The sequence below is a fragment of the Carcharhinus amblyrhynchos genome, chromosome 3 (assembly GCF_965287045.1).
Source record: "Carcharhinus amblyrhynchos chromosome 3, sCarAmb.v2.hapA, whole genome shotgun sequence".
Lineage (NCBI taxonomy): Eukaryota > Metazoa > Chordata > Chondrichthyes > Carcharhiniformes > Carcharhinidae > Carcharhinus > Carcharhinus amblyrhynchos.
The window spans coordinates 76,354,975-76,376,003 of NC_137326.1; the positions used below are offsets into that span (position 1 = coordinate 76,354,975).

Consider the following 21,029-nt stretch of genomic DNA (forward strand, 5'->3'; position numbering starts at 1 on the left):
TATCTATCCATCAATACACTTTTGAGATAAACACAGTCTTGAGCTGAAGCATGACATTTAGAAGAAGTAATATCTGTCCAGTGACCTCAATGGTTTCCAAGTGGTTACACTTAATTGAATTTGTCTATTTAGAGCAATGGTCTTAAAGATGCTATACCTCTGTTTGGGGTATTTAATAGGACAGTGTAGAGGGATCTTTACTGTTTCTAATCCCATGCTGTACCTGCCCTGGGAGTGTTTGATGGAGACAGTGTAAAGGGAGCTTTACTCTATCTAACCCCATATTGTACCTGTCCTGAGAGTTTTTGATGGAGATAGACTATTTTCTCAGCTTGATAGACACAAAGATTCAGTAAAATATTGATGATTAACCTGTGTCTCAGACGTGGATTTTGGAAACCTTTGTCCCAGTTGCTATGTTGATAAATCTTCCCTGTTATGGTTTAAAAAGGCACAAATCAGGTTAGAAGTTCCGTATTGCTGTCAAATTGCTTACCCAAGCAATGTCATAGGAGAGATTTACTACTACAATAGTGAGATGGGAGGAAATTTGAACTCTTAAAAATTGCAAGTAATAGAATAATTGAAGAAGAACTGAAAATAGCAGGATTATTTAAATATTTTCCAGAAATGTTCACTTTGAGGAGAGAACTAATTGGTACAGCCATATCCTGGAAGAATTTGAAATCGGTTTGGAATGGATAGATGACATAGGCCTGAAGACTAATTTTTCAGGGCATATAACCTTGTCCATAGTCATGAAGGAATTATCAGGCACTGCAGGGTTAGAACCAATTGTAGTAACAGGTATCAAATAGAGAGGGGACAGAAATTCAGGGAAATAGGACTTAAGCCTGTGCCATAATTGTGCAGTCCAGTTTCTTTTCTGGCTGGACTATGATGCTGTCAAATAATGTTGAGCAAAAGCTTCATTAAGAATGCCCAAAATAAAATGAGAAATATGAATTTCCTATTATTGTTTGGGAAATATAGAGGGAGTGACTGCAAGTCCTTTAGTTTTCCTCCTTTAATGTGGTGTGTTGTTTTGGGATTGTTTAGAAGGTAATAGCATTCCTAATGTGCAGAATTCACCCCCTCCCCCCCCTCCCTGCAATGTGTTACGGTGCATGGTCTTAAATATTTCTTCTTTTGACTTTTTCTGTGTTTTTGTTCTTGTCCTCCCACTCTTCTGCAATTCAAATTTGTTTTAAATATGATGAGAAGTTATTTTGGGAGCCCAAATTTATTAGGATGGGCAGTTCATGAGACTGCCAAATGTGTGGGTGGCATAATGGCACAATTTTTGGCACTGTTGCCTCAAAGTGCCAGGGACCCAGGTTCAATTCCAGCCTTGGGTGACTGTGCCTATGGAATTTGCATTTTCTCATCCGGGTCTGCATGGGTTTCTTCCAGGTGCTCAACACAGTCCAAAGATGTGTAGGGTAATGGATTGGCTATGCCAAATTGGCCCATAGTATCCAAAGATGTGCAAGTTAGATGGATTAGCCATGGTAAATGCAAGGGAAAGAATGGCAGGGTGGGCTTGGATAAGATGCTCTTCTAGAGAGTTGGTGCAAACTTGATGGGCTGAATGGCTGAATACAACGTAGGGATTCTATGTTCCTTCTCTATTCACGCTGATACCACGTGGTACCCATTCTCTAATCTACAAATCTTGATGATGGTTGGGGTGACTGCAGCAAGGTGCAGAGCTGACCATCTGATAGGATTTAGGCAGTCCAAAGAAACAAATCATTTCTGTGCAATCAGTAATGTGCTTCTGGCAGATCGGGGGGTTCAATACTAGAAGAAAGGAATTGAAAAGCTGAGAGGTTATTTTGAATTTATATAAAACCTTGGTTAGATCATACTTGAAGTATCTGACCATTTCTGGTCTCCACCTTATATCATGGTGATAGAGACAGTAGAGAAATGGGCAAAACATTTACCAGAATGAAATGAGATGTTATACGTGTCCTGAAAGATTGAACAGGCTGGGTCATATTTCTGTGTAAAATGGAAGACTGAAGAGTGACCTGATGCTGGTCTTTAAGATTATGAAGAGATTATAAAACAAAATTATGATTTGATAAGATAAACACCAGGAAAATATTTCCAGTTGCAAGGAATCCAAAACTAGGGGCCGTAAATATAAGGTAATCACCAATAAATCCAATAGGAAATTAATGAGAGTTGTCTCTAACCAGAGATTGGTTAAAATGTGGAACTCATTACCACAAAGAGCAGCTGAAACAACTTGGCATTGACACATTTAAGGAGAAGGTAAATAAACAGGGAAAATTGAAATGTTCTGAGATTGGGAGGGTAGGATGAGGTTCGAGGCAGAAATGACCAGTTAGGCTGAAGGCATCTTTCTGTGATGTACATTCTCTAAGATTCTCTAAGGCAATGCAGCTGGTAATGTTGTGGTGCATTGCTGCAATTGTGTGTGTAAGCCATGACCCAAATGAATTGGCACAACGGATAGGATTGTTTTCTTGCGACATGAGGGGCTTGGGATGAGGGCCCTGATTGGCAGTGTGGTGCCTGTCCCTCATATGCTCTATTTCTCCTACACATGCCAACAAATTAATGAAATCTTGGAAATTTGAAGAAACCCAACATCTCAATGCAAGTGATCCTTCTGTCCTTTGTAATAACAATGTAACTGAATGTTAGTGGAAAGCATGTTAATGTGTCTGTATTTTCTGATGGAGAGGCCACCTTAGCTACTAGCTATGTTGTGTGATTATGTGAAAGAGGCTAAAGGTATTTTCTAACAGTATTCATAGACACACTATAAAGGGCAGCCAGTCATCATATTTGATTTGAAACTGTTGAATACAGGCTTCAGTTATATTTATTCACACCTTTGTAGCAGGCCCCTGCGCAATCACAATCAAGTTCACCTTCTCTGCTACCTTCTTGAGTTAAGTTTATTTATTAGTCACAAATAAGGCTTATATTAACACTGCAATAAAGTTACTGTGAAATTCCCCTAATCGCCACATTCCAGTGCCTGTTCAGGTCAACATACTTTACCAGCACATCTTTAAGTCTGGGAGGACACCGGAGCACCTGGAGGAATCCCACAGACATGGGGAGAACATGCAAACTCCACACATGCAACCCATGCTAGGAATCAAACCCAGGCCCTTGCAGCTGTGAGGCAGCAGTGCTAACCTCTGTGCCACCATGCTTGGACAGCAGACTTTGGAAAATGGTGTTCATCTGCTCCAAACAAGGTAAACTCTCATTTCCTTCTGTCAAAGGATTAACCCTTGCCTGCTTCCTAAACCCAAGACCTCCCCTCCATCATTTGTCCCAATTTAGGGACTGGAATTCCCAAAGTTACACTAGGAAATTCTGAGGAACAAAGGCACCTTGGTGTGTTTGTCTATAGATCTCTGAAGACAGAAGGACATGTTAGTGGGGTAGTGAAAAGACAGATGGGATACTTGACTTTATCAATTGAAGCATAGGTTACAAAAGCAGGGAGGTCATGTTGGAGTTGTATAGAACTCTGGTGAGGCCACAGCTGGAGTACAGTGGGCAGTTCTGGTTGCCACATTATAGAAAGGATGTGATTGTGTTGGAGCTGGATGCAGAGGAGATTCACCGGGATGCTTCCTAGGATGCAACATTTAAGAAGAGAAATTGGGTAGACTTGGGTTATTTTCTTTGGAGCAGAGAAGACTGCGGGACAACCTGACCGCAGTGTACAAGATTATGAGGAACATAGATGGGATGGATAGGGCACAGCTGTTCTCCTTCAGTCACACAGGCATATAGGTTCAAAGTGAGGGGCAGGAGGTTTAGGGGAGATGCGAGGAAAACTTTTTTACCCAGAGGTGGTGATGGCTTAGAACGTGGTGCCTGGGAGGGTGGTAGAGGCAGGTTGCCTCCTCCTTTAACAAGTACCTGGATGAGAACTTGGCAAGCCATAACATTCAGGGCCATAGGCTAAGTACTGATAAATGGGATTAGGTGGGAAGTCAGGTGTTACCCATGTGTTGGTGCAGCCTCGAAGGGCCTCTTGGTCTTTTAGGTCAAACCAAATAGGCAAACTCAAATTAAATTAGGACAAAGTAAAAGGGGCAGCTCCCCAAAAGGAAGGGGAACAGCCCAAACAAAAACAAAAGTACAAAGGAACCTTAAGACACAGCAAATCAAAATGTGATTGTCGGGGTCTATAACACACCCCAGCCCTTGCAGTGCCCAGCAGGCACAGAGGTACTGCACTGATTCTGTGAAGCGTACTTCAGTTTACCAAGTGGTGTATCACTGTAATGAATGCCAGCCTGATGGAGAGTGAAGTTTAACAAAGGGAGAAATTCAATAGAATGTCCCAGGGGTCAGTGCCAGTTTGTGATTGGGACAAAGCAGAACACTACAGAGGTTAGTATCAGGCCATGTGTTGGGGGGGGGGTCGTGGGGAGGGGGAAATGTCTAATAGAGTATCACAGAGGTCAATATCAGGATGATTGCACAAGTATGCACTGGGATCCTGCTCTTTCTTACATAATGGCCAGGATAAAATCAATTAACTTTGTTACTGGCAATTTTGAAAAAAAACATTTTGCACAAGGATTCTGTTAGGAATTTTCATTATGACTCTGATCAATTGCATAGTTGATTGAATAAACACAACTAAAATGCAATTCTGACTTGTATAAGTTGAAGAAAATGAACAGCAAAAGGGCATTTTTGAAAGGGTAAAATTTGTATTGAGAAACATTGAAACAGACCTGTTACACTCATTCTTGAAGCAATGTGGCTAATTGGCACATGCACAGCATCCTGAATGTAGCTATCACTGGTGGAGTGCAAGAGGTGAAGATGAGCACAATATATACAGGACAATGTACACAGTGACTCACTGTACAATATATACACACACACACACACACACACACACAGCCCCAGTGAGTTTCTATACTATATATATATAAGAGAAAAACTAACATTCACTTGGACAAATGTGAATTAATTAAGGAAATCCAGCAAAATATGTCTAAAGAACTTGATCGTTTTTTTTAATGAGTTAAGAGAGTGTTGATGAGCATAGTGCATTTAATATGATGTGCAAGGCCTTCCAATAGGTATCTGAATATGTGTCATGTAACAGTATTATCAGCAGGATTAAAACATGTAGTGGACAGTTTTAGCTTGGGTACAAAGTTGACTGCTGTGAAACAGAGAGTAATTCTGTTTTTCAGACCGAAGGAAGATATATAGTGAGGTTCCTCAGGGATTTGTATGAGGACCATTGCTTTTCTTGATAATATAATAGTGGGTGTGCAGGGGCACAAGTTGCAGTTGTCAGATTAAATTTCAGCTGTCAGGTGTCTATGGCCTCATTGCCCTCCTTACAGTTCACAACCTGTTTAGGTGTATACACACACACATTTCTGCATAAATTTGAACCAATTAAGTACCATGCATGCATCTAAATATATGTTGTTTTATGCTGACAACCAATGCAATTACCCAGAAACACATCCAGCAGATGCCACACAACTGCATAATCCAGCTTGGTGTAATAAGACATCAGTTGCATTCAGAACACACAATACACATGCACAGCAATTTAGAATTGCTGAGAGATTCAGAACACTAAGAACTGAAAACTCCCCAACAGCCAAACAGGTGAAAACATTCCTGACCTACTTAGGTCAGAAAGACCCCAGATTCACAGTCTGGCTGCTTGGCTGACTTTGCTTCTTGCATACATTGATACTAGCTTAACCACAAAAATAACTTCTCTACCAGATTCAGGGTGAATTGGAATTTCTGAACATATCTAAACCCACAGAATTAACCAAAATGTGGGGAATTTACTTGTTGATTGTAACGCCGACTGTATTTACAATTTTTCCTCCAATTACTTTTCCTCCCATGTGTAGTACAATTTAAAAATCAAAAATTATTTTCCCATCACCACATCCCCACAAATCAAATTATATTAATCCACCAGTACTGTTAATTAATTGAGATGGACTTTTTATTAAAGTTTTCTTGTTAAAGGAGGGATAAACAAATTTCAATTAAACACATTTGGTATTTAAACATTCTGAACGTATGTGTAAATGCCTCATCTGTGAATAATTATATACACTACTAGTTTTATACTAAACAAAATAAGAAACCAAAGTAAAGCTCCTGTCTGCATATAAAATTTGGAAGTATGAATTGCAAGAAGGATAATGATGTACTTTCAAGAGGCCATAGAAAAGATAGTGAAATGCACTGATTAAATTTAATGGGTGGGATTTTCTGCCCATTCTAAGTGGCAGGATCATCTGGTCCTGCCGACAGTGACCCCACACCATGGGTTCTCTGGTGGGGGAGGATGCAAACAATGGGAAACCCCATTGACAGTGACAAGACTGGAAGATCCTGCTGTTAGTCAATGGTAGGCTATTCTACCACTAACATGTCATCGGAAAATCCTGCCCAATTTGTCATCTGCAAATTTTAAAATTGTACCCCTGCACGCCCCTATTATAGATCAATAAAGGCAATGACTCTCATTCAGATCCTTAAGAAACCTCACTTCATACTTTCCTTCAGTCTGAAAAACACCATTAAGCATTACTGTTGGTTTCCTGTCCCGCAGTCAACATTGTATCCAAACTAACACATTCCACTATATTTTATGTGGCCCCTGGGGTGTGAGAAACGCAGCTCACAGTCAAACAATTTAGTCAAGTCAAGTTCTGAAGGAGCAAGATATTTTATTTAACATTCTTGCAAGACCGGGTGTCCAAAAAATAGGCACAGCTCACATAGATTTGCAGCACATTTTATACTTTTTTACAAGCATTGTAATGGCTTTGCAATGTGTTGTTCTCCCCTAATTGGTGGTCCCTGTCCCATCTATGTGTTGTCATTCCCCTATTGGCTCGATGTGCCCCAAGTTTCCATCCCCTCTACTCCCCATCTAACAATGTCTCCTGTTATCACAAGAGTGCATTAGTAAACTCATCCGTCTTATCTAACACTGTTACATGTCCAGTTCAGATTGGCGGTAATCAATCCTTTGCCAACTTAATCACTGCTGTCCCAACTATCTCAGTGACCTTTTTCCCCCTTTTATGCTTAGTTGTAGAAACAACACATCTTGTATACCATTTGCTTTTTATAACTTGGACCGCGTACATTCCTTCAGGATGTGGTGTATGCTTCACTGCACACCACACATCTGGTGTTATTCCTACACAGTAAAAAGTCTGACAACACCAGGTTTTAGTCCAACCTATTTATTTGATAATATACTCACAAGCTTTCGGGGTTAGTCCCTTCGTCAGGTGAATGGAGAGTTCTGGCCTCAGACAGAGCATATAAAGCACAGACAGTTTAGAGATTACTGATTAGAATGCGAATCTTTACACCTAACCTGCTGTTCAAGACCTGAAGTGGCTGATAATGTGAGTGGAAGGAGCACTGATCACAGTTTAAAGAGATGTGTATTGTCTCCAGACAGTACAGTAAGTGAGGTTTTGCAAACCCAGGCAAGTTATTCCTACACCACAGGCAGTTTCTTTATTGTCCCTGACGATTGCTCTGTTAGCAGCAGCGAATTTTATGCCCTATGTTTGTGACTAAAATCACAGTTGTTTCCATAATGTGGGTTATCAATGTGCCTGACTATATCCAGTCTACCTAACTTTAGGCTATTTTTCTATGGTGTACAGATATATGTGTTAACAGCATCTTCACCTGTTGCTCACAGGGGAAATCATCAAATCGTTTTCGGTAGTCCTAATACATCATATTAAACGTATTACGCTCATCAGCACACTCTCGTTCCTCATTGAAATAAAAACAAATGCATTTTATTGAACGGGTCGGGCGCTAGGACCCAGAGGAGATGTCCACAGATGATCGGGCGCTAGGACCCGGTGGCCCCCCGGCGATGTTTTTAGGCCGCGGTTGGAGCCTGGGGCTGGGAGTTTGACGGTCGGAGGAAGCGTCGTGGGGCTGAAGGAGGCTAAAGTGAGGTGGGGGGGCGAAGGTGGAGGAACGAAAAGCAGAAGAGATGGATTTGTTTGAAGATTTGCCCGAACCCGGTAAGAGGCGGAGTGAAGGGAGGAGAAAGAGAGGAGATGAGGGGGAAATGTGGGGAGAGGGAGGGGAGAGGGGGGAGGGGGGGAGGGAGAGGGGAGAGGGGGGGAGGGAGAGGGGAGAGGGGGGAGGGAGAGGAGGGGGAGGGGAGAGGGGGGGAGGGAGAGGGGAGAGGGGGGAGGGGGGGAGGGAGAGGGAGAGGAGGGGGAGAGGGAGGAGTGGGGAGGGGGAGGGAGAGGGAGACAAATTTACTGGAGTTCTATGAGGATGTGTCTAGGGCGGTGGATAGAGGAGAGCCGGTGGATGTGGTCTTTCTTGATTTTCAGAAGGCGTTTGACAAAGTACCTCACAAGAGGTTATTGCAGAAGGTCAGGGGACATGGAGTTGGGGGTAGGGTGTTAGCGTGGATAGAGGATTGGTTGTCAAATAGGAGGCAGAGAGTGGGGGTTAATGGGTGCTATTCGGATTGGCGGTTGGTGACTAGTGGAGTGCCCCAGGGGTCGGTGCTGGGGCCTCAGCTATTTACCATTTATATAGATGATCTGGTGGAGGAAACTGAGTGCAGGGTGTCGAAATTAGCTGATGACACCAAGATTGGTGGAATGGCAAATTGTGCGGCGGGTGTGGAGAGTCTGCAGAAGGATCTAGATAGGCTGGGCGAATGGGCCAGGAAATGGCAAATGGAATTTAATGTTGGCAAGTGCAAGGTGGTCCACTTTGGTAGGAATAATGGTAGGAAGAACTATTACTTACGTGGAGAAAAACTGCAGCAGGCGACGGTGCAGAGGGACCTCGGGGTCCTTGTGCATGAGTCGCAAAAACCCAGCTTGCAGGTGCAGCAGGTGGTCAGGAAGGCGAATGGGATGCTGGCCTTCATAGCGAGGGGGATTGAATATAAAAGTAGGGAGGTCTTGCTGCGGCTGTATAGGGCATTGGTGAGGCCGCAGCTGGAGTACTGTGTGCAGTTTTGGGCGCCGTACTTACGCAAGGATATTTTGGCCTTGGAGGGAGTGCAGAGGAGGTTTACTAGGCTGATGCCGGAGTTGAGGGGGTTGAACTATGAGGAGAGGCTGAATAAACTAGGCTTGTACTCGTTAGAGTTTAGAAGAATGAGGGGAGATCTCATTGAGACATATAAGATGATGAATGGGATGGATAGGATAGAGGTGGAGAGACTCTTCCCGCTCAAAAAAGACAGTAGGACTAGGGGGCACAGCCTCAAGATAAAGGGGGGGCGGTTTAGAACGGAGTTGAGAAGGAACTTCTTCACTCAAAGGGTGGTGAATCTCTGGAATTCTCTGCCCGTTGAAGTGGTGGAGGCTGCCTCGCTAAATATTTTTAAGACGCGGGTTGATGGGTTTTTGATAAGCGAGGGGATTAAGGGTTATGGGGAGAGGGCAGGAATGTGGAACTGAGCCACGACAGATCAGCCATGATCTTATTGAATGGCGGGGCAGGCTCGAAGGGCTAGATGGCCTACTTCTGCTCCTATTTCTTATGTTCTTGGGGGAGGAGGGAGGGGGAGAGAGAGAGAGGAGGAGGAAGGGAGAGGAGGAGGCGGGGGGAGAGGGTCTTGTGGCGGGGATGGGGGTGTAGGTGGCTATCCTGGAGAGAGGTGGAGGCTGGGGTTGAGTTCTCCTGTGGACTGGGAGTAAATTCCTCTCGGTGTTTGACGGGGTGGGAATTATCACAGTTAGAGGGGTTTACCGGATGGAAACATAACCTTCGGCCCAGCCTGAACATGCCGCCATTTTTTTGAAAACCGCTAAGCAAGTCCCAATTGCCAGCGTTTGGCCAATATCCCTCTGTACCAATCTTAACCATATAACTGTCTAAATGCTTTTTAAAAAACAAGATTGTACCTGTCTCTACTACTATCTCTGACAGCTTGATCCAGACACTCACCACCTTCTGTGTGAAAGAAATGCCCCTCTGGACCCTTTTGTATCCCTCCCCCTCACCTTAAACCTATGCCCTTGTGCTGACTTTAATCAGGCAATTGAGGTGGGCCTGTTAGAATATGAACTCCCTGATTAAAGACACTGCAGGGACTGGGGTGTATTATTGAACTCTTTTATTACATTTTAATTTGTTTTAAATTTCCTTTGTGCTTTGTGTTTTTTTTTGTTTTGAGCAGTTACCCCCTTTTTAGGGAGCTGCCCTTTTTGAGTTGTCCTGAAGTTAGTTTGATTTTGTTTATTTGGTTCAATAGGAACAGAGATCCCTGATTCAAGGTGCCTCGAGGAGTCCGTGGACCATGTCTACGTTCTGTGTTATAGATTGCACACCCTTTTTGGTTTTCTCAAACACCTTTTACTGATATTTTGTTTGCACTTCAGTCCCACGCTCCTAATCTATGGGCACCTGGTGCGGAGAGGGGTGTATCGGGACGCTGACCTCCTGGTGAACCTGCTCCTGGGCCTGGTGAGATTCGCCATCTATAGGTCCAGGCGGTGGGTGATCGACAGGGTTGTCCATCCCGACTGCCTGCCCCTCTACCACGGCTACATTTGCGGCCAGGTGTCCCTGGAGAGGGAGCATGCGGTGTCCGCAGGCGCAGTTGAAGCTTTCTGTGCCCACTGTGTCATAGACCCTTACAATCACATTTTGATTTAATGTATTAAGTTTCCTTTGGACTTTGGTTTCTGTTTGGGCCATCCTCCCTTTTTGGGGGGCTGCCCCTCTTAATTTGTCCCTAAGTTAATTTGAGCTTGTTTACTCATTGGGTACATGAAAGCACTCCCTGATTCAAGGCTAAGTTAAGCCAATCAGGGTACCTCTTGCTTTGTACTTAACCACAAGTTTCAGTTTCTCTGGTACTCCTAATGTGGACTGCTAACTGAAAGCACTCTAAACTGTTGTCAAACTTGTATACAAAGGGATTTTGGTGAAGGGACTTCTGTCTCTGAGGACTTATTACAGTCCTCTAGTTTTAGATTCCCCTAGTGTTGACTGTCCCCCAGTTTGGGCCCCAGCAGTTTGGGTGTGAGCTGTAAGGACCAAATTCGGAGAGCAACCAGAGGGTGGTAGCATCTTCTCAGGGATGGGTTTTTGTGGGGATACCGTGTTTAATGACATAAATATGTTTGCATTATTGAGAAACCAGGTAATTGTCTTTCTGTTGAAGACTTTATAATTAGTTCCGTTTAAAGGCGGATCGCAGCTGAATCACAAAATGTAGTAAATGTTGAGGAGCATAGGAACAGGCTTCTTGGGGGGGTGGGTGCAGTTAGACCAACTAGTGAAAACAAATGGCAGATTAAATTTGATGCAGAGGGATGTGAAATGATTTATTTTATAGGAATATTAAGCTGCCAGCAGTAGTAGTAGAGGTGGGTACAATTTTATCTTTTAAAAAGCATTTAGATAGTTACATGGGTATGATGGGTATAGAGGGATATGAGCCAAATGCGGGCAATTGGGATTAGTTTAGGGGCTTTAAAAAATGGTGGCATGGACAAGTTGGGCTGAAGAGCCTGTTTCCATGGTATAAACCTCTTTGATTCTATGACTCTAAGAAGCAAGGTAAATCAAATGGTACAATTTTTAGAGTGCAGTGAGAGAAGCCTGGGTGTATGCACATAAATAATTGAAGGATGGATAAGAAAAGTTTTGATTTACCTTTAAAAAGCATGTAGTATTCCTTGGTGTTATCAACATAAAAGAATACAAAAGAAGGGAAGTTGTTACCTGACCTTGATAAACACAGGTTAAGCCGCAGAGTATTGTGTCTAATTCAAACACTGCACTTTGAGTGATGTCAGGACCGAGGACAGGATTACTAGAAAAATGCTAAAGACTCCAGTCATTTGAATCTGGAGTTGTCTCCTTCAAACAACGAAGGTTAAGGGAGAATTGATAGAGGTGTTCAAAATCTTTTTCAGAGTTTTTGGTGACAGAGGGTTGGTAACCAGAGAACTTGGTTTTTGGGTAATTAGTTGAAACACCAGAAGTGCTGTGGGGATCATTTTTACAAGTTGCTGGGAGCTGGACAGCACTGGCTGAAAGGGTGGTGGAAACAGGTTGAATAACTACTTCCAACAACAAATAGCATTGTAACACTATTATAACAACATAATTTTTTTATGGAGTGAGTTAAGATGGTCTAGAATGCACTTCCTGAATGTATCATTACTTGACTTATGTACATCAGTGTACTCCTCAATCTACAAGGCACAAGTCAGGAGTGTAATGGAATACTCTCCACTTGCTTGAGTAAGTGCAACTCCAACAACATCCAAGAAGCTCAGTGCCATCCAAGATAGAGATCTTGATTGATATCCCTTCCACAAACATTCAATTCCACTAAGGTTCCTTCGGCAACACTTTCCAACCTCATAAGAACATAAGAAATAGGAGCAGGAGTAGGCCATCTAGCCCTTCGAGCCTGCCCCGCCATTCAATAAGATCATGGCTGATCTGTCGTGGCTCAGTTCCACATTCCCGCCCTCTCCCCATAACCCTTAATCCCCTCTCTTATCAAAAACCCATCAACCCGCGTCTTAAAAATATTTAGCGAGGCAGCCTCCACCACTTCAACGGGCAGAGAATTCCAGAGATTCACCACCCTTTGAGTGAAGTTCCTCCTCAACTCTGTTCCAAACCGCCCCCCCTTTATCTTGAGGCTGTGCCCCCTAGCCCTACTATCCTTTCTGAGCGGGAAGAGTCTCTCCACCTCTATCCTATCCATCCCATTCATCATCTTATACGTTTCAATGAGATCTCCCCTCATTCTTCTAAACTCTAAGGAGTACAAGCCTAGTTTATTCAGCCTCTCCTCATAGCTCAACCCCCTCAACTCCGGCATCAGCCTAGTAAACCTCCTCTGCACTCCCTCCAAGGCCAAAATATCCTTGCGTAAGTACGGCGCCCAAAACTGCACACAGTACTCCAGCTGCGGCCTCCCCAATGCCCTATACAGCCGCAGCAAGACCTCCCTACTTTTATATTCAATCCCCCTCGCTATGAAGGGGGACTGCTACCATCTGGAAGGACATGGGTGGCAGATGCCTGGGAATACAACCACCTGGAGGCACTTACCATCCTGATTAGAAATATATAGCCATTCCTTCACTGTCGCTGGGTCAAAATCGTGGAATTTCCTCCTTTTAAAAGCACTGTGGGTATACCTACACAACGTGGACTGCATTAGTTCAAGAAGGCAAATCACCCACCTTTTCAAGGGCAAGTAGGAATGGGCAATAATGCTGGCCTAACCACATTCTGTAAATTAATTTTAAAAAATTAAACTAAATAATCCTACTGCCTCTGTGCCATAATCTACAGCAAAGGTTCTCTCACCCTGCAGTTTCCTCAGCTCTTCAACCTTTCTTTACCTGATTTGTTTCTTTGAGTCCCTGGTCAAGAAGAAGAAAGAGGCACGTGACATGCATAGGCAGCTAGGATCAAATTAATCTCTTGAAGAGTATAGGGGGGTATAGGAGTAGAGTTAAGAGAGAAATCAGGAAGGCAAAAAGGGGACACAAAATTGTTTTGGCAGATAAGGCAAAGGAGAATCCAATGAGCTTCTACAAATACATAAAAGGCAAAAGAGTAACAAAGGAGAGAATAGGGCCTCTTAAGGATCAACAAGGTCATCTGTGTGTGGATCTGCAAAAGATGGATGACATCCTAAGTGAATATTTCTCATCAGTATTTACTGTTGAAAAAAGCATGGATGTTAGGGAACTTGGGGAAATAAATCGTGATGTCTTGAGAAGTGTATATATTACAGAGGAGTAGGTGCTGGAAATCTTAAAACGCATCAAGGTAGATAAATCCCCGGGACCTGATGAAGTATATCCCAGGATGTTGTGGGAGGCTCGGGAGGAAATTGTGGGTCCTTTAGGCGAGATATTTGAATCATCATTAGTCATGGTGCCTGAAGATTGGAGAATGGCAAATGTTGTGCCTTTGTTTAAAAAAAGCTGCAGGGTAAAGCCTGGGAACTACAGCCAGTGAGCCTCACATCTGTGGTGGGTAAATTGTTGGAAGGTATTTTGAGAGACAGGATCTACAGGCATTTAGAGATGCAAGAACTGATTAGGGATAGTCAGCATGGCTTTGTGAGTGGAAAGTTATGTCTCACAAATTTAATTGAGGTTTTTGAAGGGGTAACCAAGAAGGTAAATGAGGGAATGCAGTTGATGTTGTCTACATGGACTTTGACAAGATACCGCATGGTAGGTTGTTGCACAAAGTTAAATCTCTTGGGATCCAGGGTGAGCTATTTAAATGGATACAAAATTGTCGTCTTGACAGAATGTGGAGGTGCCAGCATTGGACTGGGGTAAACACAGTCAGAAATCTTACACTACCAGGTTAAAGTCCAACAGGTTTATTTGGTAGCAAAATCCACTGGCTTTCAGAGCGCTGCCCCTTCACCGTGTGAATGGGAGTTCTATTCACAAACAGGGCATATAAAGACACAAATTGAATTTACAAAATAATGGCTGGAATGCAAGTTCTTGATATAAGCCAGAGGGTGGTTGTAGAGAGTTGTTTTTCAAACTGGGGGCCTGTGACCAGCAGAGTGCCTCAGGGATCAGTGCTTTGTCATTTATATTAATGATTTTGATGAGCATATAGGGGGCATGGTTTGTAAGTTTACAGATGACACCAAGATTGATGGCATTGTGGACAGTGAAGAAAGTTATCTCCAATTGCAATGGGATCTTGATCAATTGTGCTAGTGGGCTGACGAATGGCAGATGGAGTTTAATTTAGACAAATGCGAGGTGATGCATTTTGGTAGATTGAACCAGGACAGGACTTACTCAGTTAATGGTGGGGAGAGTTATAGAACAAAGAGATCTAGGAGTACATGTTCATAGCTCCTTGAAAGTGGAGACACAGATGGATTGAGTGGTGAAGAAGGCAGTCAGCATGCTTGGTTACATCAGTCAGAACATTGAATACAGGAGTTGGGACATCCTGTTGAAGTTGTACAAGACATTGGTAAGGCCACACTTGGAATACCATATGCATTTCTGATCACCCTATTATAGAAAGGATATTATTAAACTAGAAAGAGTGCAGAAAAGATTTACTAGGATGCTACCAGGACTTGATGGATTGAGCTATAAGGAGAGGCTGAATAGACTGGGACCTTTCTCTCTAGAGCATAGAAGGCTGAGGGGTAACCTTATAAAGATCTATTAAATAATGAGGGGTATGGACAAGGTAGATAGTCAATATCTTTTCCCAAAGGTAGGGGAGTCTTAAAAGGTGCGAGGGAAGAGATACAAAAGTGTCCAAAGGGGCAATTTTTTCACAGAGGATAGTGGCCAGAACAAGCTGCCAGAGGTAGCAGTAGAGGCGTGTACAATTTTATCTTTTAAAAAGCATTTAGATAATTACATGGTTACAATGTGTATAGGGGGATATGGGCCAAATATGGACAATTGGAATTAGTTTAGGGGTTTTTAAAAAAAGGGCGGCATGGAACAAATTGGGCCGAAGGGCCTGTTTCCCTACTGTAATCCTCTATGACTCTGAGTCCTGACAGGTTATCGTCCCCAATTCCAAACCATCAAAGAGATCACCAGCTTTATTTAGGCAAACATTTTATAGAGTTCAAACGTTTGTAGTTATCAATGAATGTGAACAAGTAATGCACACCTACCAGTTCTTCTGCCCTGTAAATTAATGCCTTTTTAAAGTATATTTCAAAATAATTCGTATTTAGATTGTTCTTATGTAAAATCGACCACGGGGTTTATGGGCTGCGGGGGTCACCCTACTGCAGTTGGGTCATCAATAAGTACTATGGGTGCAGGAATGGATGTGATGGGTGTCATGACAGTAAGGATCAATGAGGGATATAGTGTGGATTGGGTGGCACGGTAGCACAGTGGTTAGCACTGCTGCTTCATAGTTTCAGGGTCTGGGTTCGATTCCTGGCTTGGGTCACTGTCTGTGTGGAGTTTGCACATTCTCCTCGTGTCTGCATGGGTTTCCTCCGGGTGCTCTGGTTTCCTCCCACAGTCCAAAGATGTGCGGGGTTAGGTTGATTGGCCATGCTAATAAATTGCCCCTTAGTGTCTAGGGATGCATAGGTTAGAGGGAGTAGTGGGTATGATATGTGGGGTGGGATTGTGTTTGGTGCAGACTCGATGGGCCGAAGGGCCTCTTTCTGCACTGTAGGGTTCTATGATTCTATGAATTTGATTTGATTTATTGTAGCATGTATCAACATGCAGTGAAAAGTATTGTTTCTTGCGCAGTATACAGGCAAAACATACCATTCATAGAGAAGGAAACGAGAGTGCAGAATGTAGTGTTACAGTCATAGCTAGGATGTAGAGATACATCAACTTAATGCAAGGTAAGTCCATTCAAAAGTCTAACAGCAGCAGAGAAGAAGCTGTTCTTGAGTCAGTTGGTATGTGATCTCAGACTTTTGTATCCTTTTCCCAACGGAAGAAGGCGGAAGAGAGAATGTCCAGGCCACGTGGGGTCCTTAATTATGCTGGCTGCTTTGCTGAGTCAGCAGTAAGTGTAGACAGTGTCAATGAATGGGAGACTGGTTTGTGTGATGGATTGGGCTACATTCATGACCTTTTGTAGTTCTTTGTGATCTTGGGCAGAGCAGGAGCCATACCAAGCTGTGATACAACCAGAAAGAATGCTTTCTATGGTGCATCTGTGAAAGTTGGTGAGAGTCGGACCCTGAATAAGTGCAACTCCAACAACACTCAAGCTCAATGCCAAATTACCTTAGTCTTCTGAGAAAGTAGAGGTGTTGGTGGGCTTTATTAACTATAGTGTTAGCATTGGGGTGACGAGGACAGGTTGTTGGCGATTCGGATACCTAAAAACTTGAAGCTGTCGACCCTTTCTACTTCGTACCCATTGATGTAGACAGGGGCATGTTCTCCTTTCGACTTCCTGAAGTCGGAGACAATTTCCTCCATTTTACTGACATTGAGGGAGAGATTATTGTTGCTGCACCAGTTCGCCAGATTCTCTGTGCCATTCCTGTACTCTGTCTCATCATTGTTTAAGATCCAACCCACTACAGTGGTGTTGTCAGCAAACTTGAAAATTGAATTGGAGGGGAATTTGGCCACAGAGTCACAATACCAGGTTGTTTTGAGCCCTTATTCTGCCTTCTGCTTCTGTTTCTGTTTGTGGAACACACCAGCCACGGGTTTCACTTCCACAACAGAGCAGCTGGGATGAGAATTTTGCTGTACAGAACAACACAGCCTTTTTGTCCTGCTAATATCAGCTCTGAACACAAGACACGAGTAAAGGTATGTCCAAGTTGTGGGAAATAAGCCCAACTTCACACAGTAGTGCTTCCTGCCCTCTTAAAGAGCAGCCCCACAGAACCGTCATTGTATGTTCCTCCAGAGTGCATAGTGGCACACCACACTTCCAGGTTTTGGTATATTGGTGATCAGAAAAGGTCAGCTCTAATGTATTTTTGCCACAAAACCTGAACCAATGCATTTCACTCTCTGGTATGTAACACAGCATGGCCAAGACGTGGTGGTCCCTGTATGTATTTGCTGGTGGCACTGCTTCTATCTGGTGTGTGTAAAGTTTGGTTTAAAAAAAAAGCTCTAAATGTGGAATTACAGTAAATGTCTGAATTGTACATGAGTTCAGTTAGCACTGGAAGAAGAAATGGGTAATGTTATAAGTGGGACCTTTGAGTGCAACATTGGAACAGTTTAATTTCTTCCTGGGTAATTTTATTTTTCTGCTGAAGAATTTATAACTGGTTGTGTTTAAAAGCACCAATCAAAATGGCGGGTGTCCCTAATTTACTTAGCCTTATTTTATTCAATACTTGCCAGTCACGATCCTGATGTAATGATGCTAATTTCAGTTAATCTGCCAGCTAATGATGGAAATTGTAAACATGTCATTCATGCAGCTGCATAATGCCCCAAAGCTTAATCAAAATTACCCATGGAAGATTTTATAAAGCCTTCTTTTATAAACCAGACCAAAGAAGTCATAATAAAAAATGTAATGTGGTTTAGCCTAACGTTTGCTTGTAAACCTGATCCAGCTCCAGCTGGCAGCTCACGCGCTTGAATCTGCAAATTTACAGTGGACAGGTCAGCCACGTAATACGGAGAGAATGGTGTCCATTTTCTAATAGCTACTTGTGTGCGTTTTTCCACACTGAAGATGACAGACTTGCTTTTGCTTTCTTTAGGTTTATTTCAACATGAGCTGCCAGAGTTGGGGTTTGGACTGTCAGTTGCCTTGGGTTGAGGCCATCAATTGGATTGGGGTTCCTCGCTGGTGTTTGCCCTCCCCTCCCATTTTTGAGTCAGACCTAAATCATGTTGATGTTCTTGCAGGAATTGGAGGTTTCCCAGTAGAAGTCAGGGTTAGCTTTGGCCACCCAATTGGAAAATAGATCAAGGTGGACTTAATGTTGAATTCAGTGATTTTAGATTATAACTTCTGCCCCCAATGTGTTTTCTTTGCAGTTTCACCTTTTTTCTCATTTCTTTCTTAATTTGTTTATTTTGTTTACAGACTGCTACTGAACTGCCTTTCACCTCTCAACTAGATACTTTTTTTGTTTCATTACTTTCTGGTTACTGCCCTTTTGGCCTTTTACTGTGACACGTTTTGGCATTAATCTCTCCTGCTCTCCACCCTATCACAAACCTTGCCTTTTGTTCTTCATCCCACCCTTCCCCCTTTAACGTGCTCAATACCTATTACATTTCGAACTTCTCTCAGTTGTGATGGAAGGTCACAGATCTCAATTAAGTTCTGTCACCATAGATGCTGTCAGACCTGCTCTGTATTTCCAGTGTTTCTTAATTTCAAATTTCTATAATCTGCAGGATTTTGCTTTTGTGGCTCAATGTGGGGCACTAATTAGTTCAGTTATCTCGATGCCTGGCTAGAATATGGTGCAGCAAAACACCAACAACATGTGTTCACTCCCTGTACTGGCAGGGGTAATTCTCAATGCCTACCTCTTGTAGTTGCCCCAGAATGGTATCATGTCAGTAGCCACGATTAGTAGCCCATGAGCAGTGCACATGTTACATGAAAAGAGAGATGTGTGACTATTCCATCAAGCAGTTTCTTGCCTCCAGTTTTTTTTGCTCTTGGGTCTGTCATCTAGGCAAGGGAAATTCTGTTAGTGGCAGGCCAGGATGAGGATGCACATATTCTGTACTTGAACTGGTTCTGTTCTACTCTAATGGATTACCAGCAGCCATCAGAGAGCTCAAAGCAGCTCACTCCCCACCTCTCAAGTCAGGAAACTAAGTGATTTAAAAGAAGTGGTTGAGAAAACTCTGACTATTATGAATCTGTTTGTTTTCTTTTTGTCAGGAGGCAACATGCCGAAGCCAGAACATTTGCTCTTTGACAACCTACCAGATCCAAGCAACCCAGACGTAGGTAAACGCAGCCAGAGTGAAACTCCTTTGTTGATCTGCTCCTGCTTTGTTATTGATGGTGGACTTTTGACCATTGCTTCTTTATCATTGGCATTCATGCGTCATTAATTATGCTATTGAAATTAGTTCCTTGCTCTTCTTGTCTCCCCCCAACTTCCACTGGGGTTTTTAAAAATAAGGCTAGCTAGTTTTGCCAATTTTGGAAAATCACAGTAGCCAAAGCTGTCATTTGTCTTCTCTTTCTCCTCGAAGCCCATGGCAATGCTGGATGTTTTCGATTTATAAACAAGAAATTACCTTTGGGGTGTTGAAGTTGCTGGCATTTATTGTTCGTCCCTGGGTGCTCTTGAGAATTCGGTGGTGTGCCTTTTCTGAGAGCTGCTATTGCATTGGTTTGATATGACCTAATTCAAAGCGCGGTCAAGAGTCAGCTGCATCGTTGTGGGACTGGAGTCATGGGCGAGATTGGGTAAGGTACGGCAGGATATTTATGAGAAATCAGAATCATCATCGCTTTAACAGCTTTTCTTTAATGGAAGTCAAATTTACAAACTGCCCTGGTGAAATTTTGTCTGGTATTTTCTGAATCATTATTCCTGCCTTCAAGATTACAGCATACATTGCAACATATTCACTGTGCTGCTATCATTACCATTAAAGAGCAAATGACAGGAAAATACTGCATGACATGTTTCTCTGAATCACTTGATATTGTAATACACATACACCCATTTGACTGGAATAGGGAAAGGGGTCTCTGTGTAACAGGATCCCATTCCACACTCAGTATCTGTGTATCATTTAAATGATTGTCTAGCAGTAAGAGAGGAGAATATTCAGGAATCATGAAACATGAACTACGGTTTCACGGTTTATTTCTGATAACAAGGCTAGTAACATGGATGCATTTTCCCTCCTTATTCCTAGTCTTGGGGGGGAGGGGGCGGTTGGTATGTGATTCCAGCATTATACGTTCTTTATTCTCTATACACAATAAAAGATTTTTGTCTCCTTTCTCCAGATTGCCCTGGGGAGAGATTTTTCAGCTATATAAGACTGGAATGATGTACTGTTGCTCACAGATCTGTAACAGGAATGATAGTGATGGGAGCAATTTGAGGTGATGAATTTAGTGTATCACAACTTTAAACTGTGTCAACCTAGATGTGATGTCTCCTGTAGTGCTCTAGATAAGTCCAGCAGCAACACTGGCTGCTGCTTATTATTCAGATAGGAAAAGTAAAGCCCCCATTGTTGAGGGTATATTGATATTAAAATAATTTATCAGCTACAAGCACTGGCTGGCTGTTAAAGTCAATCTTCACTGCTATAATTTAAGTGAGCTGGCTCTCCTGGTCACTGAAATAAGAATTGGTAGGGGTCGTAGTTGAAACTCAGTTCCTGTACTAACTAGAGCAGCACCAACAGAAAATGTGAAATTGTCAGCAGAGAGAATTACGATGGAGAAATGTGATAATGCTGTTGCTTCTTGGAGTTCTTGCTGCAAATAATCCTCAACATAGTCCATCATAAACTACATTGCATGGGTGTGTGATGTGCAAAGAATTGCCTGAA

The 21,029-nt window shown here is 42.8% G+C and overlaps 1 protein-coding gene across 5 annotated transcripts in view; it reads left to right on the plus strand.

Annotated features, from left to right (window-relative positions):
* The first annotated feature begins 7,917 nt into the window (after positions 1 to 7,917).
* The window catches only part of ilkap (integrin-linked kinase-associated serine/threonine phosphatase), a 61,141-nt gene continuing 48,029 nt past the window's right edge, over positions 7,918 to 21,029 (plus strand). The window contains exons 1-3 of one of the 5 annotated variants that reach the window (XM_080185384.1): positions 7,919 to 8,072; positions 19,387 to 19,455; positions 20,476 to 20,574. Coding sequence is in view for 2 of the 5 variants with exons in the window: in XM_080185381.1 (XP_080041507.1) it covers positions 8,042 to 8,072; positions 19,387 to 19,455 (100 nt within the window). In the remaining 3 variants the exon portion in view is untranslated. Of the gene's footprint in view, positions 8,073 to 8,369; positions 8,409 to 19,386; positions 19,456 to 20,475; positions 20,575 to 21,029 lie in introns of those variants that run through there. The other 4 variants (XM_080185385.1, XM_080185381.1, XM_080185383.1 and 1 more) reach the window with 4 other exon arrangements.